We start from the raw sequence: 13904 nt of genomic DNA, 5'->3' as shown, positions 1-13904 counted from the left end.
AATTAGCAGAGGACCCCCTTATCGGATGAACATGATTAGCACTGCATACCTGAAGATGTACACCTGATGAACACCTTCCTTTTCTTTATGCATGTGAGTCAGTCCCGACCTGTACTCACACCCTCCGTCCCTACAGCCTCAGGTCATAGTCTTCTTTATATGAGTCATAATTCCGACCCCTCCTCACATCCTCCTGCTCTGTATACCAATTTTGCAACCTGTACTCACGTCCCTCGCCTCCCCCCCCCCCCCCACCCGCAGGTCAGTCAGCCGAGACGTACGCCCCGCATCTCGGCCCGCCGGGAGAACGAGGCGGCGAGGTGTCCATGCCCGTGGCTTATTACGTGGTGCCCTCCCTGGCTGGCCTCACCCTCGTCCTCACCATCATCGGTCTCGCTGCGTATGTCAGGAGGAGGAGGCTTAAGAGGGATCGCGACCACAGGATTCTAGAGTGAGTAATGTTGCTGCTGTACTTATTGTTATTAGTATTATTTTCGACATTATTTTCTGAGCTGTTTCATTGTTTTCAGTTCTTCTCTTATACAGTGCAGGTAATCTATCATCGTTATTGTTGCATTTCTGCTGTTGTGATTGTCATCATCATCATAGTCATCGTCATCATCACCATCAGTATATGTGATTTATTGTCGTCATCAGTCTGTGGTTTAAGTGCAAGACAAATCTGTTTTGAATCTTTTGTACTCATTATTCTGCTTCACTACTATTCCGGGGCAGTCCACCATTCGCCTGCCCTGCCCGCCCTGCTTTCTTTCACCACTTCCAAGTTACCATTCTGTTATTTTATTGGTCAATATGAGCCAGTTTGTCTACAAATGAATACGTTTCTTTCCCTGCCAGCGTGAACGACCTCGGGGTGAAGGCTCGTCCCATGACTAACTCGACACTGCTTCGCGCCGCCACTCCCAACAACAACACCTACACCCTTCCCTCCTCAATCACCATCAATTCCTACGCCTCCCTCAGGAAACTCACTACTCCCATCACGCCCCTCACGCCCCTTACACCCGCCCACGCCCACAACCAGGTGTCCACAACCGTCTCTCTCACCCAGTGCAGTAGGGAGAGCGGTAGCAGGGACGCATGTGATGCCAGCAGAGACAGCGGCAGTAGAGATACTTGTCAGTCGTCCAGCTCCCTTAGTAGGTCGGAGGTGATCGTCGACCCGTCCGCTGCCGAGCTCCAGGAGAGGTTCCGACAGATGGAGGTGAGTAAAGGTCACTTCTGGCTGATGAACACTACCATTTCAATTCCAAGAGGCCGGTGTCGCGGTCCTCACATAAGGTAGCGAGTCACAACCCACTATTGGAAAGGTTACACAGGTTAGGCTCGGTCTCTCAATGCGGACTCCCTCTAAACGGCAGAACAGTCAGACAACCGCTTGCTATTTGAGTTTTGCACACTTTCTCAATCCTTTTCTGTCTATTGTCTATTGTTGTAGCGCAAGAAGCATTCATTCACTAACAATATCTCTCCTCTTTTAAACCTCTTTATTTGCGAATTTAAAACAAAATGGCTTTTTTATTGTCTTCAGTGCAGCGCTTGATTTGTGAAGTGGAAAATTAGATATCTTCACGCAAATTAAATTTTCTTTTTATATCTTTTGTGAGTGTGTTCAGCTCCTTACCCAACTCCACATATGGACAGAAAGGTTATCAGCATTTACGGGATTCTTTGGACACTAAAGTTTTACGATTTTGAGTTGGCGTCTGTAATCGGTCTTTTTCCAGATTTAAGGTTGCAGATTACCCTAATGCTCTCTTTGGGACGTTTAGATTATCTCGTTCACTGGGTTTCTCGCTTCTGCTTATCTCCCCATTGATCGCCCCTTCGTCTCTCATTCCCTCTTCTTTATTGCTCCTTAATTACTACTCCTTCCCTTCTGTCTCCTCTCTTAATTTGTCGCTTCCTTCCTCCCCTTCTGTTATGACTTTCTTCCCCCGTTCCATTATTATCTGTTTCCTCGCCTTTTGATGTTATTTACTTCTCTTTCTATATCTATTGCTCCAAGTCCTTGAAGCTCTTGACTACCTCTTTTCCTCATCATTATTCGCTCCCTCTTCCCTTTCCCTCTAGAATTTCGCCCAATTATAGTTTTTTTTCCCCCCTTCCTGTACCTTCGTAACTCTTAAGTCCTCAGAAGTTTGTGTCACACGTGTCCAACCGTCTTTTGTCTTTGTCCCTGCCAGGTTGAGAGGCAAAGGGTGCGTCTTACAGCCGTGGCACATGAAGGCTCCTTTGGAAGAGTGTTCCGAGGATGGATTCAACGCGACCGTCCAGAACAGGACCAGCAGGTGCTCATTAAGACGGTGACAGAGGGCGCCCCGCACGACGAGGTGGTGGCACTCTACCGGGAGGGCACGCACTTGTTCAATCTCTACCACAGAAACGTCCTCACTATGGTCGGCATCTCCTTCGCAGACAACAGTTCTCCCTTCCTCATCTACCCCTTCCACGGGTACCAAAATCTCAAGCAGTAAGTACCCGCAGAGTTTTGATAAGTATTTATCCTTACCAGTATCTAGACTGATATTTTTGAATATTTAGTTCTTTAGTTCACCAGTAATATCACTTATTTTCTGCTTAGATTTAATGGAATGTATTATCTAATTCACAATAGTGGTAGGGTTTTACAAAGAGCCACAGCAACTTAAAAATGAGTACTTGTCTTTAGCGTCACTTCTCCCTCTCCCCTGCGCCAGGTACCTGCAGGAGCACCGCGGGGGACACCTGCGCGCGGCAGAGCTGGTTGAGTTGGCAGTGCAGGCTGCCCACGGGCTGGCTTTCCTCCACACGGCAAATGTTCTGCACGGGGATGTCGCTGCCAGGAACTGTGTGTGAGTGTCTCTTGTGTCTTGTGTCAGCTTCGCCTTCTCTTTCAGCTGTTGAGAAGATAATATCTTGCCATGATGGATGCTTGTTGCTTATCTGATATCCATTTGAACCATTCGCCTTCTGATTCTTTTTCACAGGGTGAGCGAAAAATTACAGCTGCGGATCACAGATGCCGCTCTCTCCCGTGACCTCTTCCCCTCGGACTACGAGTCAGCCGGCGCAGAGTTAGCCAGACCTATCAAGTGGATGGCCTATGAAGTCATTACGGACCGCGTCATCTCCACCTCCAGCGACGTGGTGAGTCAGACGGCGTTCGATTCACACCCAGAACTGAATGAACACATCTAACTATGGCTCTGTGTTTCAGTCTCATCATATAGATCTCGACAAATAGGCTTGATAAATACCATGAATGAACAGATAAAATTTTGTTTGCTTCAAACACTTGCCTCTTGACACGTCTCGTCCTCTCTTGACACGCCTCTTCCTTTCTTGACACGCCTCTTCTTTTCTTGACACGCCTCTTCTTTTCTTGACACGACTCTTCTTTTCTTGACACGTCTCATCTTCTCTTAACACGCCTCTTCCTTTCTTGACACACCTCTTCCTTTCTTGAGACGCCTCTTCTTTTCTTGACACGACTCTTCTTTTCTTGACACACCTCGTCCTCTCTTGACACACCTCGTCCTCTCTTCGCCAGTGGTCCTACGGTGTGTTGTTGTGGGAGCTGACCACCCTGGCACAGCAGCCCTACGTGGAGGTGGCAGCGTGTGAGATGGCCGAATACCTGCGTGACGGCTACAGACTTGCTCAGCCTCTTAACTGCCCTGACGACTTGTACAAAGTGATGGCTTTCTGCTGGGCCATCCATCCCCACGACCGACCCCACGCTAAGCTCATCCTAGACTACCTGGCCGCATTCCACCAGCAACTCAACAGCTTCATCTGATATACGGAAAAGGGAGGAGGAGGAGGAGGGAAGGGACAAACGAAAACGAATTCATCTACAAACAAGAAAAAGAAAAAGAAAGATGCAAAGAATGATGACAGCAAGAAGAAACACAAAGATATCGAAGAAAAGGAAAGGAAAATAGAAAAAGTGAAGTTTGAAAAGTAGAAACGAAAGTGTGTATCGTAATACCAGAAACACCTGACACAAACTATATCTAAACCATTATTTCATAAAAAATAAAAAAAAATATCAATAGTGGCTTCTTAAGATAAAAAAGAAAGCTGCAAACGGAAAACTCCACCTTTGATGGTTCCGAGTTTTTCCTGTAGGTGGCGGAAAGAGCACGCTGAGGCCGCAGGTGACACACAGGGAGAGGGGCGGGCCTTACATGTGGAGGAGGAGGCTAGATTAGGGAAGGAGAATCATCGCCTCCTGCCGCAGCAAGGGATCCTACCCTCAGGCCGGGCGGGTTGGGTGGTCAGGGCGGCCTAGACACGATAGGGAAGCCGAGTGTGTTCATAGCAGTAGCTTTTCTATGTCCTTTTACCTAGAGACTAACTATTTTAGGCATAATCTGTGTGCACTTGTATAGGTTTGTGTTACACCTGGCGGCCAGCGAACATTCCACGCCGCAGGGTGTACTCGTACTCACACGGGAGTGAACACCTCGGCCATGTGTACCTAGCCAAATGTGTATGTACGTATGTATGTAACGCAATGGACAATTATTAGTACGTGCACACTCTTAATGGGACGTACACGTGACGGGGTGCACTACTGAGGGGACAAACCTAGCAGGGTGCTCATTGCGGGGGTGCACACGTCACCGCAGACTCAAGCTATTCACTAGTCATTTAGTTTTTGTACTGGTCAGGACCCGGTGCCCCCCACCCCCCCCATCCCCTGTAAAGTGTTTGCTTGTGTGCTTGATTCCCGCTCAGTGTTCCGAGTCCCTTTTTATATAACGCAGTGTGAGCCAGTAAACCGAGTCAAGAGTGAGTCCTTTCAACTTCATAGCGTAAGGTGTCATAAGTATTTTCTCCACACCTTGTCCTGCTTCAGCAGTGAGTCCTTCGGGGCTAATTGACGTTCATTTGTTTCTTCCCTTCGATGTTGTTGATGTAAGGCCGACAACCATTGGGTTAGTGTTATAAGTAAGGCTTTTTTTGTACCTCTTGTCCAGTGCAAGACTTTGATGTGATATTTTCTACACCGATGGAGTCCTATATTAGGGGTCCGGCATCGGGTTGCCGGCGGTGTTCAAAGGCATTTTGGTACACTTACCCTGGCAGGCGAGTGGCTCTGTGCTCTCCATTTCATGCATTGGTGGTTATGAAGCACTTCTTTATGTGAATATTGGTTTTATAAAGTTTAATAGATTTTATTAATTCCTGTTCTTACTGTAGTGGGTGATGAAATATGATCACATTACTTCATGATATCTTCATTTATTTGTTACATTCTGAGTTTTAGTACCATTCAATTGTTGTCATGCTACATCAGCTGCCTATCCTTGTGGCTGTTCTTTATTGATGAGATGAACACCGAGGGAAGCATACAAGGCATCAAAGCAGCTAACTTTAGAAGAGTCACCGGTGAGCGTATCACACAAAGACCGGGAATACAAGGATGGAGTTTATGTTGTAAGGTGGAGAACAGTCCTGCAGCTTCATCTCATCCCTTGGTGTTTCAGAGTGACTCACTCTTTTTGGTATCATATTTTTGCAGCATGTAACGCTCTCACCTCAGTTTGATGAGACACAACATCGCACTGTCACCTCAACGAGCCATTTTCTCCTTTTTTTTTTTTTTTTTTAGGTTTTGTGCGACTGCTTTATGATATTCTCTAGTCTCTGAATTGACAAAAAAATATAAAAAAATAAAAAAGTTCCTTAGCACAGGGCACGACTGAATCATTCAAGTCTTCGATAACGTCCAAGGAAATCCTGTCCATTTGTTCCGGGGTGAGACAAGATTCAAAAGTAACGAGTTGAGAAGAAGGGAGATTAAAAAATGATAAGGCCATTTATTTGTACGTGCGTGCATGCGTGAGAGAGAGAGAGAGAGAGAGAGAGAGAGAGGGGGGTATCTTACAACTCCACATTTTTTCTTTCCCGTGTGTGTCCTGGTAACGCTAGTCATGCCGCTTGCCTCTGTTAGCCAAGTGAACATTCGATAACTCACACAGGCTTGCATTGCGCCAGGCAGTGTTGGTCCTAACGTCATGGTGCTGGAGAGGCGAGTGTTGCTGCGCGGGGAAAGTCGGTAGTAGACAAGCGAGTCCATTTAGTAATTTCAGCGAGTCTAGAGGGAACTATTTGCTCCTGGATGTGTATATATAAGTTGTGTGTGTGTGTGTGTGTGTGTGTGTGTGTGTGTGTTATATTGTACATTTACTGTATATATAAATATCTACATTTGTATAGTATATGTGAGTCACAGGTGAATAAAACCTAAGAAAATTTATGAATTCTTTTTCAGTTTCTTCCTTACCTCCATGTATAGATTAACTACTGAGGATAAGAGAGAGAGAGAGAGAGAGAGAGAGAGAGAGAGAGAGAGAGAGAGAGAGAGAGAGAGAGATTAAACATATGGATTATACATAAAGAAACATCAAAATTATTGTGACAGAAGGATAATTAACTTAAGAATATTAGATTATTACTCTTGCTTACTAGAGAGAATTTTATATATGTTACATTAATGCTGGTAAAGTAAATATTACAGCAGGTACAGCAATCTTCGATCAACAAAGCCCACGAATTTTGAAATAAGAGCTGATACAGGTCACTCAGCACGATAGATATCACCTCAAACCATAACAGATACATTGTTACGCGTATTAACAAAATCCAAATTAAATTTAAATTCAAAGTAAACCTGACATGACAAAGAAACATTAGGTACGGATAAATTCAACTAAACCGCACTTTGAATAAAGAACTGTGATCAGAGAAAGCAAAGGATCTACTAAAGATCAGGAAAACTCTAAAACAAGAGATCTAGGCAGTCACGTGAAGCATGAGTACGAGGACAACCAGAGAAGCAAGAGAAATCATGGGCAGCATAACTACAGAAATCAGTGGGTGATAAAAATTCACCCAATCGATATGATGGGCATTAAAGTCATCAGTAAAAATACAAGAGGCTTTCCTGCCAGTCTCTCGTATCATACACATACAAAAAAAAAGTAATGTATATAATCAATTACAGTCATCCAGGTTAGCATTTCTATATACAGAAAAATGTGCATGAAATATTAGATTCAACAGGAATTACAGTTACAGAGTCCTGTTTCTTATACTAAAAGTTTGAGCATTAGGTCGCTTGAATCACAACTGAGAGATCCTGCTTTTAATCCGCTTGGCTAGCACAGAGCATATAATTATAAGGTGTTTATAAACTTTTTTTTTCTGTGAGAGTGCCTTTATCCTCTGTTTTTAAACCTTTCAACATATATTTTTTGGGGAACTGAGAAATTCTTTTGCGCGTGAAATTATTTGGACATCAGCACTTGGTCCCTCACGTGGACAGAATTTTGAAGTTAAGGCATGTAATCAGGAACAAACAGATGGTTGCGATTTTTTTATCTAACATTGCGTTCATATGAGTGCTTAGGAGAGTCATAAAAGATTTCTTGATCTGTACGATTCATCATGGCAGCCTGCCAGCGCCCACTAAAAACTCAAATATTAAGCTCTTCACTGGGGCACAATTCATCACGGGAGGAGGAAACTTGTGGGTTACTCGATTTTTCTCCAGGAGGTATAGTGTCACACTTGTAGTCCCCCAGGTCAGGAGCAGGAAGACTGAGAGTGTTGGGTGTCGGGGTCGGATTGGATTGTCTGTTGTCGGACAGACGGTAGGTGCTGTTGCAAGGTGAGCGTCCTGGGGAAAGCGACGGACGAGGAGTCTTGATTCGGGGGACAGTGTTTCCAACCATCAGGTTTGGGTTCTTCATCTCATAATAGTGCATGTCCTGGGCCGACAATCCAAACCCTCCTGTTTTATTTTTTGTCAGAGTTTCAATCCTCCAAGTGCGCTTTTGCAAGATGATGCAATAAGCCATGAGTCCCAAGATGAACAAGAAGAACACTACTGCCAGGCCCGCACATCCCCATGCCCACACCGGCACAACTCTGCATTCCTCGCTGCCGCCCGGTCCAATCACAGCCTCAATATGGGGGGACTCGCCCTCTGTGGTGAGGAATGCGTCGTCGGTGGGGAAGACTTCAGTTGTGGCAGAAGTGGTGGGAGCGGTGGTGGTGGTAGTGGTGGTGGCGGGAGTGGTGGTGGTGGGGGCGGGAGTGGTGGTAGTGGGGATGGGAGTGGTAGTGGTGGTCGTACTGGTTGTGGTGGTGGTTGTGGTAGGCCTCGTTGTTGTGGTGGAAGTAGTTGTGGTTGTAGTTTCTAAAATGAAGATAAAACCAATGTAATTAAAAAGAATTAAAAACAAAGGAGGGACAAGAAAAAAAATTCTGCATGTTGCCCTAAATCTCGGTAATATAGAATAAATGAAGTAGGTCAGTGGTATCCCTCTAACTTTCAGTCGTTGCTTTGCGCTCCCACAACTCCCCAGCGCCTCGCCTGCCAGTGGACTTCACGAAACTAACCTGGGACACTCTCAGGATCCGAACACGACTCCACCTCTAGTCGCCCAACCACCTTCACAGCGTCGATTCCTTCAATCTGGAAATGTTTATACTATATAATACATCACCAAAAGTTGTTAATCCATAATTTACACAAAGAAAATTACGACACGTGATACACGAAGGAGTACCTCAAGGTGCAAATAAATGAATAAATAAAGAACTTACTAAACAGAGATGATCAGATGATATATATAGTAATGAACACATAACTGAGGCGCTATATGATAACTTTTCATCAGTTTTTACTAAAGAAAATTTTACAAGCCAGGCCGGAGCAGACAAGATATTTACAGCAGAGGAACAAGAAAAATTAACTTGTATTTGCGTAATGAAGGGTGATAGCCTTAGAGGTATAGATAACTAAGGGTGGTGTTCTCAGAGAGATAGATAATTAGCGGTGGTGTTCTCAGAGAGATAGATAACTAAGGGTGGTGTCCTCAGAGAGACAAATAACTAGAGATGGTGTCCTCAGAGACACAGGTAACTAGGAATGGTCTCCTCAGAGAGATAGATAACTAGGGTTGGTGTCCTCAAATAGAAAGATAACTAGGGATGGTGTCCCCAGAGAGACAGATTACTAGGAATGGTGTCCTCAGAGAGATAGATAACTAGGGATGGTATTCTCAGAGAGAGATAGATAACAAGGGGTGGTGTCTTCAGAGTTAGATAAGTAGTCCTAGTGGCTTCAATATATATATATATATATATATATATATATATATATATATATATATATATATATATATATATATATATATATATATATATATATATATATATATATATATATATATATATATATATATATATATATATATATATATATATATATATATATATATATATATATATATATATATATATATATATATATATATATATATATATATATATATAATGTGCGCTCTTACTCAGTATCTCAGTATTTTGCTGAAACTAAAATGTATTATGAAGCTCTAAATAATTCATGGGATAGTCTTCTTTCTTTGTGAGAAGTTGAAAGACTAGTAGATGAAAGATGAACGTTTAAAATTACTTTTGTTCTCTCCTCCTAACATATTTTTCTTCATGTCCTTTGTTTGTTTCTTCCACTCACCTCTGGGTCTGTTAGTTCAAAAACGAGCTTTTTGTCATGCTCATTGGGATCTTGGAAGACGATGGTCAATGATGACTTGTTGTTGTTCACATACATGTTCGCCTGTCCGCCGTCATTCAACCAGTTTTTCCCCAGTCGGTGGTTTATTATGGAATGTTTTTCTGTGTACAGCCTCAGGGGGTAAAAGTATGCACCGGATTTAGTTTTCTTAATTTCCATGGAAATGCGAGAAGTGATTTTTTTTTCATATATATTTACAAAAATGAAGGTTGCATCCCATTTTATGTCTCTCATAGGAGCGGTGAAGCGAATGCTCTTGGTTGGCTGCTGAGGCTCCTGAGACAAGTCAACGAGGACGGGATTGGACTCGGTGGACTTCTTCGGTTCCGAGCAAATCAAGCCTGAGGAAACACGGACCCTGGTGTTAGAGATTCAGACTTCTCATTTCATTGGAGAAAGACAGCATATAATTTCTTCGTGGAATCGTATCACAATACAATATAATAAGAAACAGATCAGTAATAAATCACGCTAAACAGCATGAATCTCTTATCTCCAGACACTAGACTGTATCGCAATGAAATTGCGGCTTAGCTGTTCTCGGACAGATGGAATGCCACCGATTAAATACTGATCTAAATGTTTTAATAGTAGTCGTGAGAACAAGGAAGGCTATTTTAAATAAGTGTTCCCAGATATAGATCATCAAAATAGAAATAAAAACAAAAATTACACTTGAGAATCTGTATTTATGTAGTGGGAAAAAAATCCCTCCTCTTCTGAAGCCACAAGAAAAAAGTTCACGTAAGTCAGCTTACCTTCAATGTCAGCAGTTACCACGAGTGAAGGTGCCACCAGCAGCAGCAGCAGCAGCAGCAGCGGTCGGGGCTTTTCAGTGGCCATGTCTGCGTAAGTTGCTAGCTTTCCGTGCCAGTTTTCCTTTCTCTTTACGTTCTGACACTCACGTAAGAACACCTGCGACCAAAAAAAAAAAAAAAGTTCACACGTCTTGTAATAAAATGTGTCCGTTACATGCATACGAGTTATTTCCTTCTTGTGTGTGTCTGTGTGTGTGTGTGTGTGTGTGTGTGTGTGTGTGTGTGTGTGTGTGTGTGTGTGTGTGTTTGAGCTCGCACATTAATTGTAGGCGTTTTCTCTATCTTGAACGCCAATGCAAATTCACCGGTCTCAGCAATTTACTGATTTATTCCTGAGGAAGGAACGACGAAATCCTGCCGTGGAAGCAGCCCAGCGCTGACATGTTACGGCTCGTACAGCTGTACCATAATGCAAATAAATAAGGTAGTAGACAACATCTCGCACAACGCTAATGAAGAGGTGTCGCAGTGTATAGGGATCGTCACGCAGGAGTAGCTGATGGCGGTGCAAGACTTTCGGTTCACAATATTATTTCACTTAGATTCATCATGTTTATATTTCTTTTACCTATCTGGAGGAACAAAATACCATGTGTACAGACATATTTCGACTTATGATCTAAAAGAAAAAATGCAACCTTTAATAGATTTATCTTCGGAGATTAGTCTACTTTGTGTTATGCATTATAATCCCATCAGCAGTCTACATGTGTATAGTCGTGTATCACATATTACTGAAGGTAACCTAATAAACTAGGTTTGTTATTCTTATTAAGTTACTGACAGTGATTAAGAAATTGAATTTATCAAATAAAATAAAAACTTTCTACGAGATACGAGGACTCTCCTGTGGTCTACTGTAGATACCACAGTTAAAAGAGGTTGCGTTGCCTTAAGATCGCACTATGCCAGCTGTTTGCGTCCCCATGGCAAAGAAGGCCACCATTTAAATGTTTATGGGAGGCAGTAAGGGTTGGCACATTGGTTCCTATTCCTAGACATTTCAACTCTTAACAGTCTCTAATGTAAATTATTCTTATTCTTATGAGTTATTGGTAAATGTGTAAACAATTGTAAGCACTGATCACATAGTACACAGTAAACATTAATGAGTGAGCACTAATGAAGAAGACAAAAAGACAAAAAAAAAAAATGTTCGAGGTCAACTCTCGTTTGAATCTTGTTTTATTTCATTCTTTTTTTTTTCTGTGTGTGTACGTACTTAGCATGTGAATAGGTTTGGCGGTAAGACAAAGAGGACGAAAAGTTTCACCCTGATGTAGCCCTTATCAAAGCAGGTGTACTGCACTATAAATGACAGCAGACTGCACGAAAGTATATCCCATGCCCGCATTGCCCTGCTCTCACTTCTGAACATTTTTTCACTAGGCACCTCACTTGTAATGCCAGGGAGGTATGGAGCTGCTACATGAATTACTAAGATGATTTTATGGATATATATATATATATATATATATATATATATATATATATATATATATATATATATATATATATATATATATATATATATATATATATATATATATATGTATGTATATATATATATATATATATATATATATATATATATATATATATATATATATATATATATATATATATATATATATATATATATATATATATATGTATATACTTTTTTCACGTAGAACTATTTGTTTTTCTTTTTATGACAGCACGAATTGAAAAAAAAAAAAAAAAGCGTAAAAGAAATAAGAAACTTATGAATGATGAAATACTGACTTCTCATTACCAGCTCAGGATTAACAAAACTCTATATTTGTGAATTCCTTTACACCACAAAACATAGCAGACCGAAGTTATCTTACAGACTCTCCTCAAACATCCTAACTCATTTCGTCTGGAAGAAAAGAACTAAAAAAATCCTGACAAGTTTTTTGTATTAATGTAACGCTAAATAAAGGTAACTAAATCATAGCACAAAGGGTGAACATCTGTTAACGTGTTGAATAAAAGTAATGCAAATTGAAATGGAAGAATACGAAAGTAATACGAGATACACTAAAGAACAAAAGTAAATATGTCGCTTAGCATGTATACTATTAAAATGAAAATCGCTTTGGAAAAAATACAACAATAACATAAATCAAAGACTGGGTGGCATAGTCTGGCGTCTAGCTAAGTGTGTAAGAAGCTGAAATGTTTACCTCCAGTGAAGCCAGATTTGGAAGAGCTTTCAGTAGGCGAGTATGGAGAGCAGAAGCGAGGAGACGATTGAGGTGCAAGCAACCCACTACTCTGTGACACATCCACTAACTTCTCAGGAGCTCCCCGCTGCTACATCCTGCCCCGCTGCACACATTAGCACGAGTTTCTTATTAAGTTCGTCTAAAGCTTTCAAAAACTCGTAGGATATCCCAGTGAGACGTAATGATGGTGTCCTCAATTCAACATCCTCCAGTAACTGCATCTTTATAGCCTATGCTTCCTTATTCCTTCGTCTGTTCTCTCGGGTGCTGACTTCTGTGTCTTCAGCTGGAGGTCTCTGTCAACCTGGTGTGGCCGTGTTATCTGATGACGATTTCCCCTACGCGGTGTTGTGCTGGCGTTGTCCTTGTTGTGGGTAATGACACTAAAAACAATAGAAGAAAAAAGTTAAATGGAAAAGTAGATATAGTGTGTGTGTGTGTGTGTGTGTGTGTGTGTGTGTGTGTGTATGTCTATATGCGTGCGCGTGTGTGTGTGTGCCCGCGCCCACGCAATCACGTGCACGTCTTTTAAATGACTAATGCTACAGGGATGATGCAACGAAATATCTACTAAATTATATACAGAAAGAACATGTAACAGTAGTAGTAGTAGTAGTAGTAGTAGAAGTAGTAGTAGTAGTAGTAGTAGTAGTAGTTGTTGTAGTAGTAGTAGTAGTAGTAGTAGTAGTAGTAGTAGTAGTAGTAGTAGTAGTAGTGTAGAAGTAGTAATAAAAGTAGTAGTAATAGAAGTAGTAGTAATAATAGTTAGTAGGCGCATGTCAGATATGAACAGTACAAGTCTAATCGTCAGCCTATTAGTTTCAAACAGGCTTTTGTATTTTCCGCCTGTCAGTTAACTAATGGACTAATGCAAAGAGTCCTTCCCCGTCTCGCACAGTTCTGAATGGAGGTAACAAGTATTCTTTTTTTCTTTTTTTATGTAGGAGGGACACTGGCCAAGAGCAACAAAAAATCCAATAAAAAAAAAAAAAAGCTCACTGAGATGCCAGTCCCAGAAAAGGGTCCAAAGCGGTACTAAAAAATTGAAGGATAAGTGTCTTAAAACCCCCCTCTTGAAAGAATTCAAGTCATAAGAAGGTGGAAATACAGAAGCAGGCAGGGAGTTCCAGAGTTTACCAGAGAAAGGGATGAGTGACTGAAAATACTGGGTAACTCTTGCATTAGAGAGGTGGACAGAATAAGGGTGAGAGAAAGAAGGAAGTCTTGTGCAGCGCG

The 13904-nt window shown here is 41.8% G+C and overlaps 2 protein-coding genes across 2 annotated transcripts in view; one reads left to right on the top strand and one right to left on the bottom strand.

The window, feature by feature from the left end:
- Positions 1-5265, top strand: part of LOC135100961 (tyrosine-protein kinase Dnt-like) — a 37504-nt gene extending 32239 nt beyond the window's left edge. Inside the window, exons 4-9 of the mRNA XM_064004577.1 lie at positions 262-451; positions 859-1225; positions 2208-2494; positions 2721-2855; positions 2991-3150; positions 3554-5265. Of these exons, the coding sequence (XP_063860647.1) occupies positions 262-451; positions 859-1225; positions 2208-2494; positions 2721-2855; positions 2991-3150; positions 3554-3802 (1388 nt within the window). The 3' untranslated portion in view covers positions 3803-5265. The remainder of the gene's footprint in view (positions 1-261; positions 452-858; positions 1226-2207; positions 2495-2720; positions 2856-2990; positions 3151-3553) is intronic.
- A 999-nt stretch (positions 5266-6264) lies between these two features.
- On the bottom strand, positions 6265-12783 carry LOC135100681 (uncharacterized). Its single transcript, XM_064003830.1, has 5 exons — positions 12627-12783; positions 10375-10531; positions 9557-9957; positions 8419-8494; positions 6265-8215 (listed from the first exon to the last, which is right to left on the bottom strand). Exons 1-5 carry the CDS (start codon positions 12726-12728, stop codon positions 7491-7493), a joined length of 1461 nt encoding a protein of 486 aa, XP_063859900.1. The 5' UTR covers positions 12729-12783; the 3' UTR covers positions 6265-7490.
- Positions 12784-13904: the final 1121 nt, after the last annotated feature.

The sequence above is a fragment of the Scylla paramamosain genome, chromosome 5, assembly GCF_035594125.1.
Source record: "Scylla paramamosain isolate STU-SP2022 chromosome 5, ASM3559412v1, whole genome shotgun sequence".
Lineage (NCBI taxonomy): Eukaryota > Metazoa > Arthropoda > Malacostraca > Decapoda > Portunidae > Scylla > Scylla paramamosain.
Note: the sequence above shows the minus strand (reverse complement) of the source record. Positions and strands in the feature narration are given on the sequence as shown.

Excerpts from the sequence above, each read along its gene's own strand:
- LOC135100681 (XM_064003830.1), bottom strand. The coding sequence starts at position 12,728 with ATGTGTCACAGAGTAGTGGGTTGCTTGCACCTCAATCGTCTCCTCGCT. Across the intron at positions 10,532-12,626 it reads CAAATCTGGCTTCACTGGAG|GTGTTCTTACGTGAGTGTCA; the intron begins GTAAACATTTCA and ends TTTTGGTCGCAG. Across the intron at positions 8,216-8,418 it reads GGATCCTGAGAGTGTCCCAG|AAACTACAACCACAACTACT; the intron begins GTTAGTTTCGTG and ends TCTTCATTTTAG.